The 26,828-nt window shown below is 51.8% G+C and overlaps 3 protein-coding genes across 12 annotated transcripts in view; 1 reads left to right on the top strand and 2 right to left on the bottom strand.

Moving 5' to 3' along the window:
* Window positions 1–477: 477 nt before the first annotated feature.
* Window positions 478–10,528, bottom strand: ANXA9 (annexin A9). 3 transcript variants are annotated; one of them, XM_042953890.1, is made up of 15 exons: window positions 9,962–10,528; window positions 9,596–9,673; window positions 9,356–9,478; window positions 8,784–8,869; window positions 8,505–8,601; window positions 7,837–7,931; window positions 7,521–7,634; window positions 7,210–7,300; window positions 6,172–6,251; window positions 5,915–5,974; window positions 5,291–5,375; window positions 5,054–5,149; window positions 4,912–4,970; window positions 1,080–1,202; window positions 478–843 (listed from the first exon to the last, which is right to left on the bottom strand). In XM_042953890.1, the coding sequence occupies exons 4-15, from the start codon at window positions 8,856–8,858 to the stop codon at window positions 781–783; spliced, it is 1,038 nt and encodes a 345-aa protein (XP_042809824.1). In that variant the 5' UTR covers window positions 8,859–8,869; window positions 9,356–9,478; window positions 9,596–9,673; window positions 9,962–10,528; the 3' UTR covers window positions 478–780. The 3 variants fall into 3 exon arrangements, with proteins under 3 accessions (XP_042809824.1, XP_042809825.1, XP_042809826.1); XM_042953891.1 differs by having other exon boundaries at window positions 9,378–9,478; window positions 9,596–10,528; XM_042953892.1 differs by lacking the exon at window positions 9,356–9,478 and having other exon boundaries at window positions 9,596–10,528.
* Window positions 10,529–15,364: 4,836 nt separating this feature from the next.
* Window positions 15,365–24,281, top strand: CERS2 (ceramide synthase 2). 5 transcript variants are annotated; one of them, XM_042953883.1, is made up of 11 exons: window positions 15,365–15,468; window positions 20,276–20,449; window positions 20,937–21,054; window positions 21,254–21,372; window positions 21,586–21,643; window positions 21,749–21,799; window positions 22,019–22,111; window positions 22,301–22,429; window positions 22,648–22,754; window positions 22,862–23,015; window positions 23,194–24,281. In XM_042953883.1, the coding sequence occupies exons 2-11, from the start codon at window positions 20,277–20,279 to the stop codon at window positions 23,332–23,334; spliced, it is 1,143 nt and encodes a 380-aa protein (XP_042809817.1). In that variant the 5' UTR covers window positions 15,365–15,468; window position 20,276; the 3' UTR covers window positions 23,335–24,281. The 5 variants fall into 5 exon arrangements, with proteins under 5 accessions (XP_042809817.1, XP_042809818.1, XP_042809819.1 ...); XM_042953884.1 differs by having other exon boundaries at window positions 15,368–15,468; window positions 20,233–20,449; XM_042953885.1 differs by lacking the exon at window positions 15,365–15,468 and adding an exon at window positions 15,720–15,830.
* Window positions 24,282–24,463: 182 nt separating this feature from the next.
* The window catches only part of SETDB1 (SET domain bifurcated histone lysine methyltransferase 1), a 34,483-nt gene continuing 32,118 nt past the window's right edge, over window positions 24,464–26,828 (bottom strand). For all 4 annotated transcript variants that reach the window (XM_042953879.1, XM_042953877.1, XM_042953880.1 and 1 more), the window contains 5 exons: window positions 26,505–26,637; window positions 26,059–26,224; window positions 25,459–25,670; window positions 25,095–25,183; window positions 24,464–24,979 (listed from right to left, as the gene is read on the bottom strand). In XM_042953879.1, coding sequence (XP_042809813.1) covers window positions 24,862–24,979; window positions 25,095–25,183; window positions 25,459–25,670; window positions 26,059–26,224; window positions 26,505–26,637 — 718 coding nt within the window. In that variant the 3' untranslated portion in view covers window positions 24,464–24,861. The remainder of the gene's footprint in view (window positions 24,980–25,094; window positions 25,184–25,458; window positions 25,671–26,058; window positions 26,225–26,504; window positions 26,638–26,828) is intronic.

The raw sequence follows: 26,828 nt of genomic DNA, 5'->3' as shown, positions 1-26,828 counted from the left end.
GCCAGCAGGGGGAACCAAAGCCTGCTTTTTTTGTTTCTTTTTTTTGTTTCTGTTTATCAGTCTTTGATAGATCTTCAATGGGAATCCAGTTTGGGAGGTGGGTTTCCAAGTCCCTGCTTTGGACAGATGCAATTTGGGGGTTGTGCTCCCTTAACGTAAGACTTTCCAGGCGGGGGAGGGCAGCGCGATCAGATGGTTCTTTGCTACTTCTGACCATTTCTGACCTCATTCTGGCTCCTGTTTCTGTTTCTTTGCCTGAAATTTCCTGGGGAAGAGAGAATAATGGGGGGAAGGGGGGACCTTGAGGGGAGGGGCTTATTGCTTACTGCAGCACTGGAGTGTCAAACAGGATCCCTGTTGCATATGCAAGTGCACATCAAAGGCACCTCCAACTTCAAGACCTCCTCCCAGCCCATGTCCTGCTCCACCCAAACTCTAATCAGGGCACACAAACAACAGCGAAGTTTGCCAAAAGAATTCAAGAATCAGTGAGATGTTTTGGCCAGGGTACTGGAAGGATGAATAGGGCAGAAACCATCAAAGAGATGTCTATACCCAGGACAGAGCTAGGGGACCCACATATAGACCTCACTTTGAGATGAAGAAATTAAGGGACTTGAAAGAAACTTCAAATTCTAGCCTCCACAAGAAGCTGGAGCATGTGGTGTTCAGTGAGGGGTTATCTTATTTGGAGCCCAGCTGGTTTCCTGCAGGCCCAGCCAAACATGGGGATCTCATATCCTTGAATGTCTGTGGTGGAACAGGGAGGGCAGGGAGGTCTCAAAGGTCTTCAGCCCTGCACAGGGCTAGTAGGGCAGACCGGCAGTCCCCTTTCACTGCATCCTGTAGACAAGAAAGTCAAGTGTTAGAAAGACCCCACTGCCACCATGGCCCAGGCACTCTGTTTCCTCCCTTGTGCTGGCCCACAACTATCTGATGTCAAGATTTCTGTACTAAATTAACCAAAGACTCATGAGTTCTCCAAGGGCGTAAATACACTCTGCCGTGTGCAGTGAGGGCAGAGTGGCAGTGAGGGGTGAAGCTCTGAGGCTCCAGGTCAAGAACTAGCCAAGTCTCACCTGGAGAGAAGAGTAGAGGGACTTCCCAAATTTCTTTTTGAACTCAGCTCGGATGCTTAGAAGGTCAGTCTCACTTCGAGAGATAAGGATGCGCATCAGGACTTGGTAATTGGGCCCCATGTCCTGGTAGAGAGTGAAACAGAATGGAGAGAGGTTGGTAGTAAGGTTCTCACAGAGCAGAGACTGGACGGCAAGGTAAATTACTCTAGAAAGGGGAAGCAAGGTGTAAGTGCAGGGAAAAGAGATGTGTGCATTATCTAGGAGCAAAATTTGTCTCTTTGTCCATCCTCATGGAAGATGATGCAGCAGGAAAGAGGAGTCTCTGGGAGCAGTTGGGGTAGGTGTTGTTCTGGCCGTGTACCCACCGTTCCTGGCCAGGCCTCTAGCTTAGAGTCTCATTCCTCAAGAGTTCAGTGGTGAGCAGCCCCAAAGGCACGGACTCAAAAAAAAAAAAAAAAAAAAAAAAAAAAAAAAAAATCGGAAGCTGCAGGGGAGCGGGGCCATGGAGAAGGTCCTGAGCCGCCAGGATTCCCAGGAGCAGGGCCTGACCACACAGGTCCCGGATGCCTCGTTCCTTAGTTTCAACACCAGATTGAAATGGTTTCTCATTCGATTCGCGTGCAGCATTTTCTTCTCCATCCGTGGAACTGGATTGCTGTGGTTTCCTGGTGGCATAAAGCTTTTTGCAGCGTTTTACACCCTTGGAAGTATTGGTGCATTAGCTGGTACGTGCTTTACTTATTAAAAAAAATTTTTTTTAATGTTTATTTATTTTTGAGAGACAGAGACAGAGTGTAGTGGGGGAGGGCAGAGAGAGAGGGAGACACAGAATCTGAAGCAGGCTCCAGGCTCTGAGCTGTCAGCATAGAGCCCGATGTGGGGCTTGAACTCACAAGCCATGAGATGGTGACCTGAGCTAAAGTCAGACACTTAACCAACTGAGCCACCCAGGCGCCCGACCCCCCTTTTTTTCTAATTTTTTCCCAATATCTTTTTTTTTAAACTTTAAATGTGAAAGTTTTTACTTTAAGCTAAAAATTGTTTATTATATGTAATAAGTATTTGTATTTTATGTAATAAAATACATATAAAGTAATAAAATCCATATAATTGCATTATATGTGCTATTATATGTAATAAAAAATAACATACAAATCTTTATAATTTTGAAATAAACCCAGACTTGGAAAAATGAAAAATATAAAATATAAAAAGGATAGGAAAGACTTGCTACCTATAAAGACTTACAGCATGAAAGCCAGGAACTTTATAACTTCCAATTTAGTGAATGTCCAAGGAGCATATACCCAGCCTATCCCCAAACTGAGTTGATGGGGTTCTGATAGGGAGCAGGGTCATGTGCCTTCCGGTTTGAATCCTGACCTCCCAGGGCCACCTCACATCCTCATCTGTATCTATCAGTTTCTCCTGGTTGGACCCCTGGGGTTCAGCATCACTCTCTTCCTCCTAAACCTGTACCAAGCCTCCTGCCTTTTGGTTAAAGAAGGTAATGGAGGATTCTGTTTAGAAATAACAGAGGTACAATACAGTATCAAATTGAATTATAACTGATTATAATAAATGTGTAACCATGACAGATTTCTAAATAAAAAATGTGCACTGGTGCGGTCACTATTTCCTATGAGCCCCTTTCCCAGAGTTTCCTGTTGCTTGACTCATAAGACCCTTCCCAGAACTGCCTGACACCCATACTTATGGCATCAACACAGATCATAAGTTCCCATGAAAAAAATAGAAAGGAAAATGAGGAAGTAACAACAGGATGCCATATTTCATCTGGACTCATGATCTCATTGTCAGTGTGCCTAGTGGCTACTTTATCTTAAATTTCATATATCACCAATTTTGTATTATGATAAAGGATTGTGTTTTTTCTTTTCTTTTTAATGTTGATTTATTTATTTTTGAGAGACAGAGCAGGAGCAGGGGAGGGGCAGAGAGAGGGAACACAGAATCGGAAGCAGGATCCAGGCTCCCATCTGTCAGCACAGAGCCCAACGGTGGGCTTGAGCCCACAAAACATGAGATCATCACCTGAGCTGAAGTCAGATGCTTAACCGACTGAGCCACCAAGGTGCCTGCCCCTTCTCTAGGATCTTTTAATGAAAATTCATTGTATGGTTCATATTGGTCCGAATTTTCCTGAATCAGCCTTCACTGAAAGTCATTTCTCTGAATAAATATTTGTCACAATCTATGTTTTCACATATTTCTCATAAGAGAATAAGATAGAAGCATCTGCTCCAAAAAGAAAAAAAAAAAAAAAAAAAAAAAAAAAAAGATAGAAGCATCTGATTGAGTTTTTCCTTTTTAAAAAAAGTTTTCAGGACACCTGGGTGGCTCAGTGGTTAGGCATCTGACTTCAGCACAGGTCATGATCTCGCGATTCGTGGGTTCGAGCCCCGCATCGAGCTCCACGCTGACAGTGCACAGCTTACTTGGGATTCTCTCTCTCCCTCTCTCTGCCCCTCCCCGACTGGTACTTTCTCTATCAAAATAAATAAATAAACTTAAAATTTTTAAAAAAATAAAAAATAAAAAAGTTTTCAGAAAAACAGGCCTATATTATTTTTTGACTTCTACTTCTAAGGGTCAACGTGGCATTTACATCCAAGAGTATGGGTCCTATAGTCTAAATACATTACAATCATTTACTGCTAGGATTCAAATTTGTTTTTATAACAAGAATTTAGATAACCACAACTCTTCAAATCGGTCTTAGTGTTGGCTCAATACAATAGTACAGACTTCATGGGATAAATACAATGGAAATCTCCATTGATGATAAAATAAGGGCATATACGTACTGTCTTTTGAATAGCTGTCAATAAGGCATGATGGTTTCTCAAACAGTCCTCATGAAGCTATGCCATCTACCAAAATGATAACTGCTTTTATCTTCTTAAGAATTGGGGTGAGTTTTTTTATTTATAGGTTTCAGGGGACATTTATACTAATAGGAGACCTAGCTCAGTGAGTAGAATGATTGGATTCTGTTTATTAAATTACTCAAACCAACATCACCAATTTAAGTGTGGATAATATGGAACAAAGTCTGACCAGAGTGGAAAAGGTGGTCCTGGATGCTAAGAACTCTTATGGTATAGCTTATAGTATAGACCAACACCTATGGTATAGACTATGATTTGACACATGGCAGTTAAATGTCCTCTGGGACCATTGTGTGTGTGTATGTGTGTTTAATTGTGTTTAAATTCCAGTAGAGTTAACATACAGTGTTATGTGTTAACATATGTGTTTTGTAGGAAGGCTGTATGATTTATTAGCTGTGTGACCTTGGGCAAAGAACTTAGTCTCTCTGTACCTCAATTTTTTCATCTATAAAACAGGGATGGAATGTGGCCATGAAGATTCATTGAAATGTGTGTCACAAGCTCAGCATAGGCCCTGGGACACAATGAGCACCCAAGAAATGCTGGCTCTTGTCACCATTCTTGCTAGCATTATCACCATCATAATTCTGGCCACCACTGAAATTGGACAAGATGCTGTCTTCTAGAGCAAATTTATATCTATGTTTGGCCATCTAGACACCAATTAGGCCAAAATTTTAGCCTTAGTGCTCTTTTGCTTCAACTAATTTAGCTCTAACCACAGCTCAATCCTCTGCTATTGACAAGACAGTTAGTAAACCTAGGAAAAGAGAGCGGCTTTATGATTATAAAACAAGTATGAGATTGTTACATTAGCAAAAGCGTGAAACTTCCTCTCTGTTGCCCAAAAGTAGTCCTCCCTGCCACCCCACCCCGGTTTTTGTTCCAAAGGGAGGGAAAAGAAGTGTCCGTCTCACCTGGAGGGCTTGATGGAGTTTATCAGCAAAGTACAGCGGTGTGTTCTTGATCACGGAGACTGCAAGCAAGGAGAGAACAGTGGGGAGATGGCTCCCCACGCCAGGTGAGCACCCTACCCCACATGTCCTGAGCAGGTCCTACCTAGGCTGAGCAGAGCCGCCTGGTCATCTCCGTGGAAAATGTTCTGGATGGTCTTCTCTAGCTCGTGCCCACTGCACCGCTGGTACTGATCGAACACTTGTGGTGTGTGTGGGAAGTAGTCAGAAAGATAAATGAGAGCAGGGGGTGATTATCACAGAGAAGGATGAGCCCTCCCCACTTTCCTCAGCCAAAGTCATCATTAGAGTAAGCTGGGAGGACCAGACGTCCCATGTGTACCTCGGACAAGGTGTTCAGGATTTCTCTGCGTGAATATTATGACCCATGTGCCCTCTGTGCCGGGCCCTTCAGCCTGCTTTAATGCCTGGGAGGGAGGAGTAAATCAGGATCCTTGTTTGGGGGCTGGGGAGCCACGGTTGCGATGTTCCCAGAATCCATCATCATGATGATGGGAACAGGATTCAGAGTAGAAATGCTTATTTGAAAGTGTAAAGTAGTTACTTTTATTTATGGTTAAAACAAGCAAACAAAAAGGAATAGGGCTAAGACAGGGGCTCTGCCCTGACAGCTCAGTTCCCCAATTTGGGGAAATCCTGGCACTCAAGGAATTCAATGATCTACAAGGAAAGGTGTGAGGAGGGTTCCCCCACCCAAATGCCCAAGAGAACGGTCATCCGTGACGGGCTCACTTCCTGGGAGTTCAGGAGTCAGAGGCTAAAGGAGTGAAAAGGCTTCAGATGGTTACTACCCAACAGGTCATGTCCTCACATGTCACTAAGGACTCCTTCCCCCAGGCAAGGAGAGGTCTGCAGGACAAGTGGGTACATAGGTCACTGGCTCTAGGATATGGTGGGGGAGGGTGTCTTACGTGCGTGGCTGTGCAGACTCCTCACCCCTGCTCACCTGGACATCGTCCTCCACCAGGTTGTAGTCAATGATTCCAGAATAGCTCTCACGGGCCCCCTATGAGAAACTCTCTCAGGAGGACTCTTTGAGGGGTAGCTTTTTACCTCCAGGCAAACTGACCCCAGCCTGTTCTCCTCCCAAAGCCTTCTCTCCTTAATTATACCATTGCAATGCTCCCCACCCCACCCCAGCCCCTTCCCTGGCAGTATAACTGCCAGGCCAGTCCCCCTCTTCTGCAGGCCAGTCCTCCTCACCTTGGCCAGGGCCAGGAGCAGGTCCCGCAAGATGCCACTGGTCTCAGATTTGATGTCCTTCTCCACCTCCATCTGGAAATCTGGGGTAGGGTCAGGAGCTCTCTGAATCCTCCCAATTTTTTCCAGTGTAGATATTCTGTCAAATGCCCAACCCACTGTGCCTACTGCCAGCCCCTGCTTGGGGTAGCTTGATGGCTGGTAGTTCCCAGGATGTAAGGCAGAAACACCATCGTGGGTACCCTGAAAACATCCCTAAACTGTGAGTAACCCATGCCCTACTTAGTGGAGTAGCCTTATCTCCAGGAGCCAACCTGCCCTGGGCAGGAGGCGTCTGTGATTCAAGTAGTAGCCAGGTAGTCAAGGGGGATAGGGAAACCTACATTATGAGGCCAGATGGCTAGGGCCCGGTCCTCTCACTGGCAGCACAGAGAAGTGATCCGGGAGGAAAGATGTGAAGACGTGAAAGACAAAAGAGAAGGGAAAAGAAAGACAGAAGCAAGAAGTGAAAGAGGTAGGAGAGGGATTAAGACAGGCCAAGAATGGACATCAAAGGAAAATTGGGGAAAGCAAGAAAAAGGGGGGGGCTTGCTAAGATGGTGAGAAAAGGCCAGTCAGCAATTAGTGGGTGAGCCATGTGGCAGCCAAGCAAGGGCCTGAGGGGTAATACTCATGACTTAGGGAGAAGTACCCCCCCCCCCACCTCAGCTGTAGCAAGGTTCCATTCAGTCTGGGATGTGATATGATGGCAGAATCAGGAAGGGGTTGAGAAGATGACATGGGCACCCTTGGGGCTGTCATGTGCCCAACATTGTCATTACCTTGGGATCCGCCCTGGGGCCCCAGACTAAGATGGTTAATCACTGCTTCTCTTTCTTTAATGATCACATCTGGCTCTTACCCTGGGGAGACTGAGAACTGGTAAGGGTGGGTGGGGGGAGAGACCCCAAGGGAAAAGCTCTGAGGCAGACAGGTTCCAAGAGGGCTCACCTAACCTGTCACCCACCCCATCCCCACCCCATGTTCCTTACGTGCTCTTACTATGTTTGTAGACTGTCAGGCACTCTTGCAGCTGGGGTGGGCTTCGGGTAGCAAGAATTTCCACAGCCACATCCTCAGTGGAACCTGGGTTCTGTGGGAAATTGGGAGGCCACTCTGAGACTGGGCCATGTCGGCAGTATGGCAGAGAGCAGAGGCTGACCCCTTGTCCTTCTAAGGGTCAATATGGGTTGTTTAAAGGGGGCCTCTGCCAAGTGGACACCTCTGGAGTGGGCAAAGGCCAGGCAGTGAACCCTCTCCTCCCTTCAATGGTGTCCTCATTTCCTAGAAACCCAGAGAGCCTCTTCCGGTACCTTCAGAGCTGTCCTCAATTCCTGGGCATCGAAATGGGCTGCAGGCTGCAGCAAAGCCATCACCATCCTCTCGAGGTTGCCAGAGAGTGCTGCCTGCAGGGACTTCACCAGGTCCTGTGATAAATGGCCCCATGGCAGAGGAGAAGATATGAGGGGGAGGTCCCTGAGGCATGGGGGACATTTGGAATATCTGGCTGGCTTTTATCTAAGGCCAGAAGCACCAGCCACCCCACCTCCAGCTGCTACTGCTGCACCCCAAGATTTCGGGGGGGCCTCTCACCCCAGTCCACTGCTCCTGGGAAGTCAGTGGCCTCACCTGTTGAGTGCGCTCCTGGAAGGCTCGAGAGATGAGCTGTCTTTGTTCCCTACTCCGATTGGTCAGCACACCCACGATGGTGCTGCGGTCCACACCTGAACAGAGGTGAGGGCTGGGCCATCAGCTGGTCACAACCCAGCTGAGTCTTTACGGGGGGGGGGGGGGGGAATCCCCTTCCTCCTCATGCTGGAAGCCTCCAGAGGAGGAGAGATGGAGATCTAGGAAAGGGCCGTGAAAGACAGGGGCAGGGGCTGCGTCACCCCAACTTCCATTTGGCCTCGAGAAGATGCGAATAAGATGCCAAAATGGCATGCGAACCTGGCCCTGAATTAGGTGTAGGTGGCCTGGTATGCTGGGGGAGAGATGGCTCTGGGGATCACAGACTTGGATTAGATTCCCGGCCCGGCCCTGCCGTCGTGAGCCATGTGACCTCGGGCCAGCCCTTTTGTCTCACTGTTTCCTCATCTGTAAAATGGAAATAAGCCTTACCTCATGGCAGTGTCCTGAAAATAGGAACCACACACCCACCACGGTACTTGACGGGCAAGAATTAAGGCATTCCACAAACGTTTATTGAACAACATCACTTCCTCCTTCCTGGCTCCTTCTTGGTCTGCAGACTGGTTCCTGTAGGGAAGAGCCCCAGGTGCAGAGGGAGAAGGGCTCACCTTGGCTTGCAATTGCCCTCAGCAGCCTCTGCACATCCTTGTCCACGCTGAAGCTCAAGAATGTCCTGAGGGTGCCCAGGGTCCCCCAAGCTGCAGTCTATAAGAGCACGAGTGGTGAGGGGTTGGGGGGAGCATCGCAGGTCTGTGCACGCTTACCCCAGAGCCTTAACCCGGCCCTTGGCAGAGTCTCAGGGCCTGCTCTCCCTTTTCCTGTCCCCCATCCTCTCATCGCCCTGCAGTTGATACACCAACAATGATTCCAACCATTACAGCCCCTACCTTGTTGGCAAGGCCCAGGTGGCTGAGGATCTCCTGGATCAGGGATGGTCTTGTCTTCCCACTGGTCACAGACATGGTGTCACTGGCTATGCCAGGGAGGGAAATGGGAGCCAACTGAGGAGAGCCTTCTGGCCCTTTGGGCCTCTTTATGACCCCCAGACCCCGGGGCTCACCTCCCATGCTTTCTTTCCCCTTTTGCAGAAAAAGAGAGTATTGACTTGCTTGGCAGCTTTGAGAGCACAAGTGGAAGGGTAGGAGGGGAGCCCCCTTCTTCCCCAGCTCTCACCCCTCTTTCAGGAAGCAAGGACTGGTCAGGAATGCTGCTGGAGCTAGCCCTCAACAAATCCTCCCTGACTCCATGGCTCCCAAACTTTGGACTCAGGTGCATGACCCCCTTCTGAGAGCCACATCCCTTCCTTCCCGTAGACTGGCTAGGTGTTCCTGGGGTGGCGCAGGGGAGGCAAGGTGGTAGGTTTAAGTATGTGGGGTGGGAGATAACAACTCCTAAAACACCTCCTCACCTTCAGCCCCAGCCCACAAGTCAGCCCCTGTTCCCTGCCCCCCCAGGCTACCTGTCTGCCGCCGGCCTTTCACCTTTGGCCTTTCACCCTTGGCGTCTCTGGCAGGGATCTTTAGGTCAGTAGGTGCACTCTCTGAGCTGATATATATATGTGTTCTTGCGGGCACTTGGATGCCTAGACAAGGGAGCAAGCACCCACACTAGAAAAGGAAAACTCCTTTCTCCCTCTCCCATGGGATCATCCAGATTTCCCCACCTCCTCCAACACGAGGGCCCAGGTTCCAGTGCTTACCCAGAGGTGCTGGAGGCGAGGTGGCAGTCGTCACAGCCTGGCGGCTGCCTGTGTGGACACCAGCTTCTGTGTGGCCTGCTAGAGGAGAAGGGGCGTGTCAGCCCAGGCCGGGCAGCCAGTCAGATGACCTCCCTGGCAGCCCAGCCCAGCTGTCGCCTCTAGCTCTGGCCCCTCCCAAATGTGGGAGAGGACCAACCTGTACCTGGTCCCCCGTGTAAACCCCTCCCCACAGAACATCTTTCCTCCCAGGGGCCCCAGCCTCAGCCCATGGAGGCCTGCTCAGCCTCTCAGCCTCTCAGCAGTTGAGAAGACACAAGACGCCTTGTGCCTTGCTCTCCCTGTGGGGCCAGGAGGGACCGTACAAACCTAGTCTCTAAATCCAGCTTCTGACCTGGCTCTGCCTCTGGCTCCAGCTCTCTGGGGGGACAGGTCAGACAGGCTCTAGGCTGATTTTGAGGCTGATAGAGAAAAACCTGTTGGGGCACATACCAGCAGGGCACCCCAGCCTGCACCCCAGAAGGGTTCCTAACCCCCAAAGTCCCTGACTACTACTGCCTTATCAGAGCCAGCCAGCCTGGCTGGGAAGGGCCAGGGGACTGTTTATATCTGTGGGGAAGGAAGAACACAGGTATTAGAGGGTGGGGAACAGATCAGCAGAGTCAAGAGAGAAAAATGCAAAGGGTGTTCCCTGTGGACAGGAGCATCATACTCCCAAAAGGCAACAGGGAGATGGGAGAGGCTCCCTGGGTCCCTGTGTCTTAGATTGCTTCTGTTGCCTTTTGCCTGCCAGAGATGTTGTAGCTGTAAGTGATGCAACCCTGGCAGCTGGGGTCAAAGTCGTCAGTGCAGGGAACAGCAGGTAAACAGCCTTGGGGAGCCTGAGGGGCTCCTGAGCAGGCAGTCACTGGAAACTAACTCCCAGTCAGCTCCCTGGGGTCTACCTAGGAGCTGTTTCCTTCCTGCCTCCCTAGATAGGTCAAGCAGGGGCTGGGCACATTAAAAAACATTTTTAAAAATGGGAATATTGGGAGAAGTGTATGGAGGGGACATCCTAGACACCTGAGAATAGCCTTACAGGGAGGATTAAATTAGGTAATATGTGTGATGTCATTTGGCAGAGAAAAATGCCTTGTAAAACAAGGCTGCCAGACTTAATAAAAATACAGGATACCCAGTTAAATTAGAATTTCAGGTAAACGACAAATAATTTGTTGGTATTAAGTCTGACCCAACTGTTTCATGGGAGATACTTATGTCAACAAATTATTTGTGGTTTATCTGAAATTGTGATTTAACTGAGCATTCTGTAATTCCTTGGAAACCTGGAAAACTGGACTCAGTTTCAGCATGGTGATTATAAGCAAAGGTCCTGGAGTCAGACTTCTTAGATGATTTTTTTTTTGACGTTTGTTCATTTTCTTTTTTATTTTATTTTATTTTATTTTATTTTATTTTATTTTATTTATTTTTTATTTTATTATTACTATTTTTTAAATTTTAACTTGTTTTATTACATTTGTTCATTTTCAAGAGACAGAGAGTGAGAGGGGAAGGGGCAGAGAGAGAGAGACACAGAATCCAAAGCAGGCTCCAGGATCTGAGCGGTCAGCACAGAGCTCAATGGGAGTGAGGCATGGGGCTCGAAGCTACAAACAGTGAGATCATGACCTGCGGAAATCTGATACTCAACCGACTGAGCCACTGAGACGCCCCAAGACAGACTTCTTAGACTAGAATTCCAGTCTGCTGTGTGACCTGGGCAATTGTTTCAACCCTTCTGTGCTTGGTTTCCTCATTGTTGAAACAAGAGGTAATAATAGTGTTTATATTATAAGCTATTGTGAGAATTAAATAAATACATGTAGAGCACTTTAGAAGAGGGCTGCTGCACAAAGCAATAGGTACACATGTCAAAATGTTAACCAATGCATAACAATAAATATTGAGGGGCGCCTGGGTGGCTCAGTCGGTTGGGTGTCCGACTTCGGCTCAGGTCATGATCTCACAGCTCGTGGGTTCGAGCCCCGCGTCACGCTCTGTGCTCAGAGCCTGGAGTCTGCTTCAGATTCTGTGTCGCCCTTTCTCTCTGCCTCTCCCCTGCTCACACTCTGTGCCTCTCTCTCTCTCAAAAATAAATAAACATTAAAAAAGCCAATAAATATTGCTATAATGTTATTTTATAATGGTAACTGTTATTGTTAACTTGTCTCCCTTAGGAGTCCAGTCTTGGCTCTATTCTGCAACTTCTATCTTGCCAATCTTCAATCTGGCCACAGGAGGGCATTAGAAGCCACCGGGAGCCGGGAGCCCCCTAGTGGCCACTAGAGGTCTCCAAGGCACTGGCTCCGCCCACAGATCTCCAGGGGCTCCGTTTGCTCACTTGTTGGGAAGTGGAGTCTCTGGAGGACACCAGGTTCCTAGGTGGACTTGGTGGGCAGGCAGGATCAGAAGAAGAGCCTCCAGCAGACACCGGCACCCCCCCACCCCCACCCCTGCACACTCTGAGACCTCAAGACACTTGCAGGAGACTTCCTAGTCTGGGTTACCGCCATACAGTGGCTTTGCAGCTCTGGTCCCATGTCTTTGACCTTCTCTACCCTTCAGAGTCTCTTCTGGGCACATGTTCCAAGTAGGCTTAGAGGAAGATGAAGGGAGAGAGATTCTGCAAGGGATTCCTGGCAGATGAGCAAGGCTGAACTCCGTATTTGAAGAATGCAGGCCAAACCCGAGCCGCATGGTGGAAGAGTAGTCCTCATGGCCCAGAAGTTCGAGGAGGGAGTGTGTGAAACGCATTTACAACTGCTCCACTGAAACTTGCTGGAATCTCACTCCTTTGGTCCTGGCGTTTTGTTTTGTTCAATTCCAGGGTCAGATCGAGGTTGTTTTTAGATTTACTAACCACTTTTCACCCCCATGCTCTCAACTTTTAGAATTTCAGAGAGGAGGGGTTGTTGGAGGTGATTAGCCTACCCCCTCTTGTTACTGATTCAGGAGGTGGAGTGACTTCCCAAGGGCCATGGCTTGGAACAAGATCCAGGTCTCCCAACTTCTCCTGTGTTTTCTTCATCACTTAGATGAGGGCATGGCTGATTTGGGGCCCCTCTCAGTGGACTATATAGGGGATAAGCAGTAATATATAGAGACTCAGCTGTTGACTCATGAATATTGGTTCAACTCCAACTCCATATTGCTTTTCTGCAAAATCCTTGCATTGCATAATTTCAGAACACATTGAAATTCCTCCTGGTTATTTTTCCTCTTGTTATGAAACCTTTTCTCCCCAGAACTCCTAGCACCTGAATTCCTCTGCTTACATGGTGGCCAAGCTCTACTCCTTTACCCAAATAGGCTTCTGTGTTGCACATGCCAGTCTGACCTGGGTCAGGATGACTTTCCTCGACTGGAGTCCATGTCTTTTCTTTCCTAGAAGCCTGCCCAGATACTTAAATCCCAGGCTGAAGGCCTGGTGTCCTCTGCCTCAGGACACCTCACCAGCCCATACAGAGGAAGTGAGTCACAGCAGGGCAGGCAGCTTGGGGCACTGTGGGTGTGGCCATGTCTGCCCTGGGCACTGGGGGATGGGTCAGAAAGGTAGTGATCAAAATCTCCTGGTCCAGTCAAGGCAGGAGTGTGTGTGCTCCTGCTCTGTTGACCAGACGGGGTAACATCATTCTAATGCTGCCCACAGCCACTGCTCCCTCCCCCATCCACCTTCTCTTTTTTCTCCTGGGGGAGTGATACACCCTCTTATCTTTATTTCTCAGGCCTTGACTATCCAACTCCTGCCCCCAAACTTCCCCTGCCCACTGCTATCTTAAAAAGGTTCAACGGTCTTCGGTCCTCCGAGCAATCATTTAAACCGTCTTGTGCCTGGCGGGGGTGGGGGTGGGTGGGGGGCACCTGGGTGGCTCAGTTGGTTGAGTGTCGGACTCTTGATGTCCCCGCTGGGGTCATGATCCCTGGGTTGTGGGTTGGAGCTCCGCATAGGGCTCTGCGCTGAGTGTGGAGCCTGCTTAGGATTCTCTCACTTCCTCTGCCCTTCTATCCCACTCACACACTCTCTCTCTCTCTCTCAAATAAATAAAATAAGAAAAATAAAATAAAGTCTTATGGGCACCTTTGGAGAAACATGGCATCTAGGAAAACTGCTTGAGAAAAGGGTTCAGAAGCTACAGAAAGGGAACCAAATAGTACAAGGTGTGAGGAGGTAGAGAGGCACCCAAAGGTTAGCTGGAGCCCAAACAAGAGACACTGCACCCAGCTGGAAAAGGGCCTGTGGGTGTGTAGCACAGAGGAATCTGGGGAGGACTCTCAAGAAAGGTAGAGGGAATTCTGGATTGGAAGGCAGAGGGAGAGGGTACAGGGAGGTAAAAAGATGTAAGCAGTAAGGGTCAGGGAGGAATTCAGCCTGGGGCAAAGGAAGACAGGGCTGGAGGGCTTGCTGGGATCTGGAAAATCAGGCAGGCCTGGGCTAAAAAACTGCAGAAGAGCCCACTGGGGGCTGGTTCGGTGAGAAGTGGGCCAGGGGTTGGGCCGATAGCTCTCATTTCTCCAGTGGTAGGAATGCGCTGAGGGTCCTACTGCAAAGAGCAAATGAATAAATAGCTTGGAAATCAGCCCCTGCTTCCACAAGTCTCCAAGACAGAGCCTCAGGTGAGGGCCAAGCTCTCAACTGGAATAGGTGGGAGGCCACTCTCCTTCCTAGCACAGCTGTTAAAACACCCGAACTTGACTAGATAAACCATGAACGAAATTACTGTCAGAGGTTCTAACTGTGATAATATAAAAGCACCAACATTTCACCAAGGTAACCAAACCAAACGAAGTTACCTCTATTGACTCAAACTCTAGATCTCTCTTTAAGCAAATCTCTCAACGCATCCTAGCCACATTCTGTCCATGCTAGGAGATGCTAGGAGTCAAGGTCAGTTTTCCAGGATAAACATGTGGCATCTTCCTGAAACATCAATTCTACCGGAGCAGGAAGGACATTTTTAAAACGTGAATCAGGAGAGGGGGAAATGGTGCAGATTGCAAAGTCAAATACATTTTACAAAACAAAAGTTGGGGGTTGGCCCTTTCAGAGCGTCCACTACAGTGGGGTGTGTGTCCACGGGGGGTAGGTTTCACCGCACTTGGGCGGAAACGTGGGTTTTAAGGCGGGGATGCAGCGGGGGACTTCGTAGGGGCCTCAGGCTCTGTGAGGAATCACCGGAGCCCGCCACCTGGGTCGGCCTGAGGGGCGCGCGGCACTGAGGTGGGGGGGCTCGCCCGAAGCCGAGGCACCTTCCCCCCTCTGCTGCCCAGTGCGGCGGGAGGTGGAAGGTGGCAACTGGTCGGGGGCACCTGGGCTGAGGTCGCCGACCGCAGTCGGGAGCCGGCAGGTGCGCGTTCGCGGGCATCTCGCGGGTCTGCCCCCCGAGGGGAGAGCCCAGCGCGGCCGCCGGGCCCGCACCTGCCTCCCCTGCTCGGGGGCTGCTCCGGGGTGCGGCGACCGCAGCGGGCGCGGGTCCGAGGGCCGAGGAAGAGGCGGCGGGAGCGGGGCTGGGCGCAGAGGCCCGGGCCCCGCCGCCCGCTCTCCCTCCTCGCCCCTGCCCCTGCCGTCGCCGGGCCGCAGGCCCACGCCCAGTCTCCCGGTTCCTGGGCCGCCCGCGGCCTTGCTCTCCGGGGCTGGGCTCGGACGCAGCCGTGCAGGGCTCGGCGGGAGGAGGAGGAAGGAGGGAGGGAGCGGGCGGGCGGGCAGGCGGAAGGGGGAGGAGAGGAGCGAGCCGAGCCAGTCCGGAGGGGCGGGGGGGTGCGGAGCTCGGACGCCCGGAGACACGGAGCAGCGGCTCCCGGCCCGGCCAGCCCCGCGACGCCGCTGCCGCCGCCGAGTGAGTGGGGGACCCCGGCCCGGGAGCCGCAGGCGCTGCGCGCAGGGGCGGGGAGCGGCCGCCGAAAAGTTGGGAGAAGTGGGGGCCGCTCCGACGCGGCTCCGCGGAGAGGGCCCTGGCCGCGGAGGGGGCGGGGGGGGCGGCCGGGCAGGGGCACCGGGGCGCGAGCTCCGGGCAGCGGGGCTGGGGGCGGGGGACGGCGGCCCCGGGGCGCGGGGGCGCGTGGGCGGGGTGCTCATGGCGGCGGGCCGGGGGCAGGGCGGGCCGGAGCGCCTCGCGGGAGCGGCCGGGCCCCCAGCGCCGCCGGAGGGCAGGCTGGCCGGGTGCCCCGGGCCTGAAGAAGCCAGCCCTCCTGGCAACAGGTAGGGGCTGAAGGGAGGCACCCGGAGCCGCTCGCGGCGGGCCCGAGCCGCCGGCGCCCCTTTGTTGGGGAGGAGAGTCTCCCCCCAGCCCCCCCCCCCCCCCCGCCCCGGCCTAGCGGCGGGCCCGCGACCAGGGTGGGAGGGAGACGGGGGGTCGTGCAGACTTTTCCTCGGGCTGGTCCTCAGTGCCCGCTCCGGGAGGGAGGTCAGAGCGTCCATGTGCTTAACGGGAAACAGGAAGGAGTGGCTCTTGCGTCTGCCCCGGCCCCCCAAGGCTAAGGCTCCTATACCGTTATGGGGTGTGTGTGGCAGGGGTGGGGAGGGGGGAAGCTGCCGGTGAAACTGGTTTTCTGGGCCACAGCTTGTTAATTACCGGCCTGGAGGCTCTCTGGCAAGTAGGTTAATGGCAGGTGTGTGGCGCTAATCTTTGGCCTGAGCTTGGGGGTTTCTCTCTCTCCCCAAGCCAGGCCCCTGGCATCAAAACCTGGGCTTAAGTCACTTGAGTTGCTAGACTCAGTAGTCAGGGGGACTCTGGGGACCCTGAGGAATGGAGGAGGGAGCTGAGTCTGGGAAGGCCTCCAGGAGGCAGTCACCCTGCACTGGTGCTGGAAGGGTCGCTGCCTCCGTACCAAAGTCCAGATCACCTAATCTAAATGTGGGTGGCCAGCTGCACTTGTGGTGGGGCTCTAGGGATAAGGACTTGTCTGCAGCTTTGTGTCTCCGGGCCTGGCCTTAATCATAAAGTGACCTGCACACACTCTCTCTTCTAAACAGACAGAGTTCCTTGTCTCCCTTGGCACCCTACAGTCCACTCCCTTCACTGGGGCCTTTGCTTTCCCCCTGGGAGGGCCGGCCTCCTCTCTCCCCTGTCACTGGCCACAGGCCACTGATTCTTTACAGCACTGCCTGGCTCAGCCTCTTCAACCTGCCTGCCTCTCCCTGCCCCTGGAGGCTGTAGTCACATGCAGTATTTGGGTGTGTTGGGGCCTCTAGCGGGGCAGCTTAGACAAGCTAAATTTGGGGACCTACACTGCGGCCTGGAACAATGACACACCTCCTGTGGGCTTCATCTAGTTCCTGAGGTGCTGTTGCTGCCTGAAAAGAGACTTTTCAACTGGAAGACCATTTGGGTCCTCCCGCTTTTTTGTAGTCCCTCAAGCCTGTGGGACCCTGTGTTTGTCACTCTCTCCTTTGCTGATCCTGTTTTCCTCAATCATATCTCCAAACTCTAAGAGCCAGAGAGACTTTTCACATTGAGTCGGACATCCCTTCCCCACCAACTCCAACTTCTGCCCTCTAAGCGTTCTGGGTTTACAAGCCCCCATGGGTACCCTCTGCCCCTTTTCATCCATCTCTGAGTGTGTGGGAGGGGTCAGTCAGAGTTGGGGTAAAGGGTGGGGGTGGGGCAGAGCCCTGTTCAAGTTCCTGGTAATCCAATGCCCATGAAATCCCTGCTCTGCTGGTCCCTTTCCAGCCTGTGCCTCAGAAAGTGGCATCTGTGTCTCTGAGGCAGGTGTGTATGTGTGTGTACATGTGTATATGTGTGTATGTATGTGAGAGAGACACACACACAGATGCATACACACCCTATCATCTCTTCATGTGTGTGTCAGGAGTAAATTCTGTGAGTGGAAAAACATCTGTAGGTGTGATTTCTCCAGCAGAAAATCAAGTATCTACCCTGAGGGCCAACTTGCTGGAAAAGCAGGGTTGTTTCCCTAGGCCAAGTAGATATCCTGCCTTCTTGGCTTGATGGGCTGGTGCCAAGAAGCCACCAGGGCTGCCTCTGGGAGCAGACTTGTTGCTTCTGTGGGGGTGTGTAAGCAGGGCGCTGGGAGCCCCTGTTGTTCACCCCCCCCCCCCCCCCCCCCCCCCCCCCCGTGTTGAGTCAGAAGTCCTGACCCTGCTGAATCTGGTGCTTCTCCCTGCTGGGCTAGGCCCAGGGTGGGGAAGGGTGGGCAGGGAGGGGGTAGCATTCCTCTGCTAATGGAAGTCCTAGGCTGGGCCGCAAGGGAGGGCTGTGGTCACAGAAAGACTGAAAGCCAAGTGTGAGAGAGCCCCCATGAATCTGCATCTCTGAGCTCCTCACACACCATATTCTTTGGCTTTCCCTGTTTGGGATGGGAAGGGGATGAGTGCTATCTTGTCCTGGGGTTGAGATAGTTGCACTATCCTGGTGATTGCCCTTGACCACTCTCTGACACTTTTTCTGCCAGCTTCCCCAGCTTCTCACTTTCTTTGGAGGGATAGACTGGCAGAAGACGTTCCTGGACCCCAGGAGTCAGGGAGAGGGGCCCCACTCCTACCCTCTGGGACCCCAGCCGGTCTTCTGAATCTTTAATCCTCAAAATGTCCCTGACAAGAGAAACTTCCTGCCAGTTTTCACTGACCAGTGTAGGGATGGGGCACAATCTCCAGGCCTGTCTGTACCTTTGGCTTTAGATCTCAGTGAATGACAAGTTGGGCTCTAAGAGACAGCAGTCAGGGGACATGTCAGGTGTACTTCCCTACCTCCAATCTAGCTAAGCTAAGAATGTGGAAAGGAGGATCCAGAGATGTGCTAGCACATCCTAGGCCTTTTACCTTGCCCCCTCTCCATTAAATTTTCTCTATCTTTTCTCCAGGATAAAAGTGTGTCGTACACATGGTCGTGTGCGTAAAGTTCCACTGTGGATAATTATGTTTAATTTTGTTCAGTTCAAAAAGGTTCCATCTCTTTAACTGATTAAATATTTATTCTGGCTAAGGTGGAGGGGGAAGGGGCAATGAATGCCCTCAGGACCTGAGGCCTGGAGGGAGGGAGGGAGGGAGGGAGGGAGAGAGAGAGAGAGAGAGAGAGAGAGAGAGAGAATGTGTGTGTGTGTGTGTGTGTGAGAGAGAGAGAGAGAGAGAGAGAGAGAGAGAGAGAGAGACTGGGGGAAGGTGAAGCTGAAGCTCCTTTATTGTCAGTGCTGACCTCTGATTTCATCTGAGAGCAGTGACCAGGAGTGGGGACAAGAGGGTAAAGTCCTTGAGCTGGAATAATGACCCGTGACAGGCTGAGAGGGATTTCGCAAGTGCTTCTGTGGTGGGTGTGGGCGGAGCTGTTGGGAGAGCAGCCGGAGGACCAGCCCAGCTCAGCTGAGATCTGATCAGCCTTCAGCCAGTGGCACCAACTGGTGTCCAATTCACAGTGGAGAACAATCTCCCCACTCTCTTCTCTCCCTGGGTGGGAGGAGACCACCTTCCTTCTGTGTCAGCGCTTCATTCCAAGGCCAGCCTGAATACCACCACCTCTCTTCCCTCCTGGGAGGATGAGGGCTGGGAGCCTGGAAACTTCTGCCCTTGCCATCCTGCTGGCGTTCATTGCTGAGTCCCAGGACTGCCAGGTATTGTGTTGGTACTGGCATCACTGACGCTTCAGGACCATCTTGCTCTTAGCTCCAATCGGCTGCTGTCCCCCTCGGGAGCCACAGACAGTGGCTGTGTAGGATACGTCAAAGGAGGTCTGTATCCTCCCTCATTCTGGTATCCAAGTGGTTGGTCACTACCACCCTGGTGATCCTTTCTCTAACAGTGGAGGAAAAGGTGGGGCTGCGGGGGAAGCAACAGCTTTTATTATCTGAGAGTATTTGTGATGGGTGTTCCCCTGCAGACTAGTTAGGGTTTTATTTTCTAGATGAGCCTTAGGAAGAAATAGTTCCTAGTCCCACCAGATGTCTTGGTCTGCTGTCACCATGGTCTGTCCCCCAATCCCTGATCCTTTGCAGCCTTGCTTTCACTTTATTTCTGAAAAGAGGCTTCAGTTAAGAGTTCTTCAGCCTTATTTGCTGGGATTGGATGTCTCAGCATGGGGTGTTAATCTTGTGTGTGATAGTTTGAGGTCCACTGATTGTCCTGGGGCTCAGCATCCTTTAGGGACATCATTTTACTGTACTCCAGCCTCTTAATTTTCCCTAGGGACCTGTTACCTGGATGGGTTGTAGGGAAGGAGGAGGTAGGGTCGCCTCAGCCCTGCAATCTGTTTTCGGGGCTTCCCTGACAGGGAAGCTTCCAGCTGTGGGTTGGCTTGAGGGATGGAGGGGGTAGCTGAAGAGTGGGATGGGGGAGGGTGCCTCCTTTACTCAGATTGTTGGTTACAGCCTCTAGGGCCAGATCCTGCCTGTCGTCCGTGCTGGGGTAGCAACATGACTGGAAGACCCCAAGGTTCTTAGTTCTAGAGAATTGGGACTCCTGGGGGTTGTTAGCATCACCCTTCAGTTGCTAAAAACAGTAAATGTTGGAACTGGAAAGGCACCATGTTGCAGATGAAGAAGCTGATTTGTCCGAGGCCATTGGCCAGGACCAGAATCCAGGGCTTGAATCTCTGTCCCCTTCTCCTTTGTTACACCATGGAAACTTTCATCTCTCTTTTCCCCCATAGCTGCCCCCTGTGATGCCCTCTCCCTTCCCCCCTCCTCACTCAGGATGCTCCAGACCCTGTATGACTACTTCTGGTGGGAACGGCTGTGGCTGCCTGTGAACTTAACCTGGGCTGATCTAGAAGACCGGGATGGACGTGTCTATGCCAAAGCCTCAGACCTCTACATCACACTACCCCTGGCCTTGCTCTTCCTCATCGTTCGATACTTCTTTGAGCTGTGAGCATACTGCCCCTACCCCCATGCCTTCCTTGGCTGCCAGACACAGTGAAATTTCTCGCATTTCAAGTCCGTCTCTTGCTGTTTAATTGGCGCTGGGTCCCGCTCTTCTGGCCACCCCAATCCCTGCCTACTGTGCGCCCCCCACTGATCCCTGCCTACTGTGCACCCCCCCACTGATCCCTGCCTCCTGTGTGCCCCCCACTGAAGGCAGCATTGTCTTCCTGAGGGTTCAGCACCCCCAGGCCCTCTCCTTCAATGGTCGTTTGTTCTCCCCCTCCCCGCTGCCGCCCGGTCACTTGTGAACACAGGCAGCTTTGTCAGCTCTGGGCAGCCCATGGAGGCCAGAGAGAGGGTTGCTGGGAAACTGAGGCCCAGGATAAAGTTGCCTGAGCTTGCAGTCCTTTCCCCTCCCAGTGTAGGGGCTACTGAGACACTGAGGTGCTTCCAGAGAGCCAGACACTTCTCACTCCTATCCCTTCCTCAGTTACGTGGCCACCCCACTGGCTGCCCTCCTGAACATAAAGGAGAAAACTCGGCTGCGGGCACCTCCCAACCCCACCTTGGAGCATTTCTACCAGACCAGTGGCAAGCAGCCCAAACAGGTTTGAGCCGCAGACCCCAGCCTGGCAGTCACTGGGTGCTGAGGAGGGGAGGGCAGAGGGAGGGGGCAGGCTGCAGGGCCAACCCTGGTGGGTGAAGAGAGGAGAGGGCAGGGGTGCCGACCTAGCTTCTCGCTGGGAGAGGGCGGGAGGGTGGGGGAGCCGAAGCCGGATGGTAATGGGGCTTCCTCACGACACCCAGGCAGAGGTAGAGCTCCTGTCACGGCAGAGCGGGCTCTCTGGCCGCCAGGTAGAGCGCTGGTTCCGGCGCCGCCGCAACCAGGACCGGCCCAGTCTCCTCAAGAAGTTCCGAGAAGCCAGGTAGGGGAGGTTGGGGCAGGAGAAACTGGGCGGCAGAGGAAGCTCTGATGTATCTTGCTGGGAGGGGTGGGCCATGGCCCTGTGCGAGGAGAGGCTGTACCTAGGTGAGCAGGTGAATTTGGTTACTAATGATATTGAGAGGATATCTGGGGGCACTTGGGGGTGGCTGGAGGGCTATGCCACTCTTCCAGTCCTTTCTGCTTCCTCTTGCAGCTGGAGATTCACCTTTTATCTGATCGCTTTCATTGCTGGCATGGCCGTCATTGTGGATGTGAGTGGGGATTAATGGGAGGTGGGAGTAGGCTCTCTAGTAAGGTGGGATGACGCCACAGAACTTGGGTCCCTCCTCTTTTAACCTCTCACTGTCTCTCTGCAGAAACCCTGGTTCTATGACATGAAGAAGGTTTGGGAGGGATATCCCATACAGGTATGAAATGGGATCCTGACTCATTATATAGCATCAAGGTAGGACAGGACTAGGACACACATGCCCTCGTGAAGAGAGGATCTCTGGAACACATGGCAGAAGGCACTGGAGTCATGGTGCTAAAGCACTTTGGGCTAGAAGGGCTGGGTTTGGACAGGTGAGACTCTTGGGACCTGCTGCTCCAGGGCCCCTTACCTTTCTTTCTCTTCGCTCTCCCAGAGCACCATCCCTTCCCAGTATTGGTACTACATGATTGAACTTTCTTTCTACTGGTCCCTGCTCTTCAGCATTGCCTCTGATGTCAAGCGAAAGGTGGGTCAGGGAGCCGTGCCATTAAGCCTAAGGAACCAAGATAAATCCCTGGGAGGAAGAGCCCCCGCTTTGATTTCTGGGTATTTGGATGGAGCTGTGGGTTGAGGGGCACAAAGGGGAAGGGGAGGTAGGAATAGTGGGGGCTGGGGAACAGTTAATAGTGCCCTGGAGCCTGCATCTTTCCTTCAGGATTTCAAGGAACAGATCATCCACCACGTGGCTACCATCATCCTCATCAGCTTCTCCTGGTTTGCCAATTACATCCGAGCAGGGACTCTGATCATGGCTCTTCATGACTCTTCCGACTACCTGCTAGAGGTCAGGCTTCCTGGGCCATTTCTTCAAACCTAGAGACTCTGGTGCAGGTTCTCCCATCCCTCTCCCTTTTTTGCAGGGGGTGGTAGTGGTGGTGGTGGTGGTGGTGGTGCTGTTGATGTTCCTGGGACCAAGGAAGCGGGGGGCACAGAGCCAGCGTGTGTATGAACATATATGGGAGAGTCAGGAGCCTGTGATGATGGATGGGGCTATCTATGCAGTCGGCCAAGATGTTTAACTATGCGGGATGGAAAAACACCTGCAACAACATCTTCATTGTCTTCGCCATTGTCTTCATCATCACCCGACTGGTCATCCTGCCCTTCTGGTGAGTAGGAGGCCAGATGACACTCCTGTCCTCAAGGAATCAGGAGTCTTGCCTCTCCCTGCCCCCTCCTCTGTGTGTTTACAATTCCCTCTACTTTTCCGCTGCAGGATCTTGCACTGCACCGTGGTGTACCCACTGGAGCTCTACCCTGCCTTCTTTGGCTACTACTTCTTTAATTCCATGATGGGAGTGCTACAGCTGCTACATGTCTTCTGGGCCTACTTCATTCTGCGCATGGCCCACAAGTTCATAACTGGAAAGGTGAATGCTCTGTAGGCCCCACTACCTTCAACTCTAGAAACCACCCAAACTCCCTCCCGTACCAGCAACCTGCTAAGAGACTACTGTGGGGCCCTGGGTAAAGCAGGACAAGCCTGCTGAGAGAGGCATTTCTTGGGGGTTTGAGGACAGCGAGTAACCCTTCTTATCCCTTCCACAGCTGGTAGAAGATGAACGCAGTGACCCGGAAGAAACCGAGAGCTCAGAGGGGGAGGAGGCTATAGCAGGGGGAGGAGCAAAGAGCCGGCCACTAGCCAACGGCCACCCTGTCGTCAGTAACAACCATCGTAAGAATGACTGAACCATTGTCCCTGCTGCCCCTCAGATTAATGCGTAAAGCCAAGGAACTAGTCCCTCCTCCCCACAGGGTCACTTTGAGCCCTGGGGGCTGGGGAGGGGGGCTGGGAAGCAGAAAGCAAGGAGAAAGTTCTTCTGTGTCCCAGCCCCCTGCTTCTTTGTCACCCAGTTGCCTTTAAACCAAATTCAAACCAGCCAATCCCCAGGTAGAGGGGAGGCTGGTACATCCTTTGTTAGAGGGGGATGGACTTCTTTTCCTCTCTTTTTTCCAAGGTGTACTGTTGTTTTTGAGGCCCTTCCTCAGCTCTGGGGGTGGGGGTTACAACTCACATTCCTTATTCTTCAGAATTTGGCCCCAGCTGTTTGCCTCTGACCCCCTGACCTCCAGAGCCAGGGTCGTGCCTTACTGTGCCACCTGTGGGCCTCATTCTGCCAAAGATGGACCAAGGCTCACCTTTCTAGGCTCCCTAACTTGGGCCAGAAACCAAAGCTAAGCTTTCACTTTTTTCCCTCCAAAGACACAAATGAATTGAGTGTAGGAGGGTACATATGACCCCTGCCCTACCTCTGCCAAAAAGGAGGAGCCACACTGGGACTGTTCGGCCGGTCTACGTGTCACTTCTCTGCCAGCTCTCTCTAGTCACAGGTCCAAGATCTTACTGCCTCCTTTCTCTGGCCTCTTTCCCTAGGCTAGCTGGTTTGGAATAGAATGGCAACTAGTTCTAATTTTTATTTATTAAACATTCGGTGTTTTGGTTTTCAAGCCAGAATTACAGCTAGCACCTGGCATTTGAGCAGAGGGACCACTTCAGACCAAAATGTACTGTTAATGGTGTTTTTTTTTTTTTTTTAATTAAAATATATTAAAGATGAAAACATGGCAACAAGTGTCTGAGACTAGCAGGAACTGCGAAGGGGGATCAACTAAATAAACTAAGGTAGTCTTCCTCATGGTTATGTAATGTTTTCATTTTTAAATTTCATATGGCAAATAAGAAAAAACCAAGGTAGGGAGGGTAAGAGATTAATGACAGCTCCACCTTGGGAAGGGTGGGGGCGGGGAAACAGTGCTGTTCCAGACAGACCCAGAGCTAGAAGTTTGGGGACCGAGAAAGAGAAATCAAATCACAATCTTAGTTTTAACATCTTGTTAAAAGACGTTCAAGAAACCATACAAATGAAGGATAGTAAACGCACAGCCCTCATTCCAGGAATAAAGTCTGTCAGAAGCATGGACACTTGAACACACACAGGCTGGGAGGGAGGAGTAACAGGAGGACCGACGGATGTCAGGCCCAGGTTGGTGTGGTGACCTCTCCCCACCCCTGGCGCTTCAGGAGGTGGAGGAGGGACCTTGCCTGCTAGCACCACATTGGAAGGGACCTCCTGATCCAGAGCCCCAATTTCTACCTACTAGGAGCCGGGGGAGGGGCACGACTGGAGGCAGGGTCAGAGTCGGAGAGTCAGGAAGACCCAGTTCCTGAGGAAAGGATGCTTTGGGAAGGGTTCGGGACGTTGAGAAGGCTGTCCTCTACAGAAGCCGCCCCCTGCATTCAATGGCCCCGCAGCAGCACAGCAGCTCCTTGCCTTCCACACTGCCCACCTCATAGTTGTAGTCCCAAGTCAGCTCAGTCCCGGCCCGGATCCTCCTGGACAGGAAGGAAGGGACAGGTTCGGTGAAGGCAGCCACCAGGTGCATGCGGCACGGGAGCACAGACAGAATGCTGCTCTTCCCCCCCACCCCCCTCCCTGATCCCCTCTTACTTGCTGGCAAAGAAGGCCACCCAGGGGAAGCGAAGATCGTGAGTGTCCACAAAGACATTCTGGACAAACAGGTTGGGGCTGCAGCTGTGCTGTGGGTTTAAGGACAGGATGCATAAGAAACGAGGAAACAGAACCCGGCTTTGTGGGGTAAGCAGGAGTTGGATAAAATATGCCATGTGCTCCTCCCCATCACAGTGGAGTTTTGAAAGAAAGCTACCTCTTTAAGATGCTCGAGATCAAGAATTGCTGACAAGAAAAGGTGGGTTTATACAGTTAAAAGAACTGTTCTTTTGTTAAAAGAACAAAAAATTTGACGATGGTACGATAATCCAGCATCTAGAGGTGAGGGGGAGGGGGGTCTCACATTGAGGTAGCGGCCCAGGTTGCCTTCGAGCTTGGCGTCGATGATGTAGCAAGACTCCTCCCCATCGTAGAACTGGCGTGTGTTCTTACGGACAGGTGCGCTCTCCCCCTTTTCCACGGATGCCATGTTGGTTGACTTAATGGCAATCCCATGGGTTGACTTAAGAGCAAAGCCCCGGGTTGATTTTACTGCCACCTGGCGCTTTGCTGGACCTGGACAGGAAGGAGAATGGGGCTTAGGCCCTATCCCATTTCGCGACATTCTACCCCCCCCCCCCCCCCCCCCCCGGGTTTCCATCCCACCCACTGCACTGCAGGAATGCCGGTTAGCTGGGCCCTTGGGGCAAAGATCCTAACTGGCAGTTTTTTTCAAGCAGGATTACATCTGTTGGGTAAAGCTGAGAGGAAAGAGTAGGGAAGTGGAAAGGAGAGAGGAAGGGGATGCGTCGAACAGTTGAGCTGGGAGTCAGAAAACCCTCCCAGACATGTGTCAACTCTTAAGATCTGAATTTTTTCGTCCTACTTCCTTAGCTTCCTTAAAAAAGCCTCTATCCCAACTTTCTGATCGTTCCTTCCTACCACCCCTAACATTCTAGACTACCAGACATGTTCTTCTTGTCCTCAAAGTCATCTGCTTCAGAGCCAGAGGAGATGGTCTGGATATCATCGCTGTCCACTGCTGTGGCTGAAGTCTGGCCGGTGGTGGGCTTCCGGCTGGTCCCACTTTCCCCCTCGCTTTCTGTGCTGCTGGACAGTGTTAAGACATCCTGGAAAACAGAAGAGTGAGAAGAAAGAAGAGTAAATGGTGAGGACCCACTCAAGTTCTTGCTCTTCCTACGGTCAGGCAGGAAGAGGCTAAGACTACAGCAAGAGAAAGACTAGACGCTGGGCAAAGAAAGACAAGGCAGGAAGTCACAGCCAAAGAAATAAGAAGGGATATATTGGTAATTATCATCAAGGACCCGAGACGGTGAGGGGAATATTCCTCAGACTCAGCGCCAAACACAAGGCTGGGGGAGGTACAGCTTGAGGAACAAGGTTACTTACATCAGCGTTGGACTGAGCAGAGGCCATGAGTCGTCGGCTCTGATGCATACTAGTCTTACTAGGTGGGCGGCGAAGTCCTTCAAGTTTCATGGGAGAAGGATTGTAACCATAATTTCGAGAGCTTTCAGTGATTCTAAAGGGAGGGGAAGGAATAAGAGGGGATCAGATTACTGGCTGTTTCTTAGGCTTTTTTTTTTTTTTAACATTTATTCTTTTTTTTTTTTTTTTTTTTTAAGAGACAGAGAAAGAGCACAAGTGGGGGAGGGCAGAGAGAGAGGGAGACACAGAATCTGAAACAGGCTCCAGGCTTTGAGCTGTCAGTGC

This window comes from Panthera leo, chromosome C1 (assembly GCF_018350215.1).
Source record: "Panthera leo isolate Ple1 chromosome C1, P.leo_Ple1_pat1.1, whole genome shotgun sequence".
Classification (NCBI taxonomy): Eukaryota; Metazoa; Chordata; class Mammalia; order Carnivora; family Felidae; genus Panthera; species Panthera leo.
The sequence above is the reverse complement of the archived record's forward strand: the minus strand, read 5'-3'. Positions and strand labels throughout refer to the sequence as shown.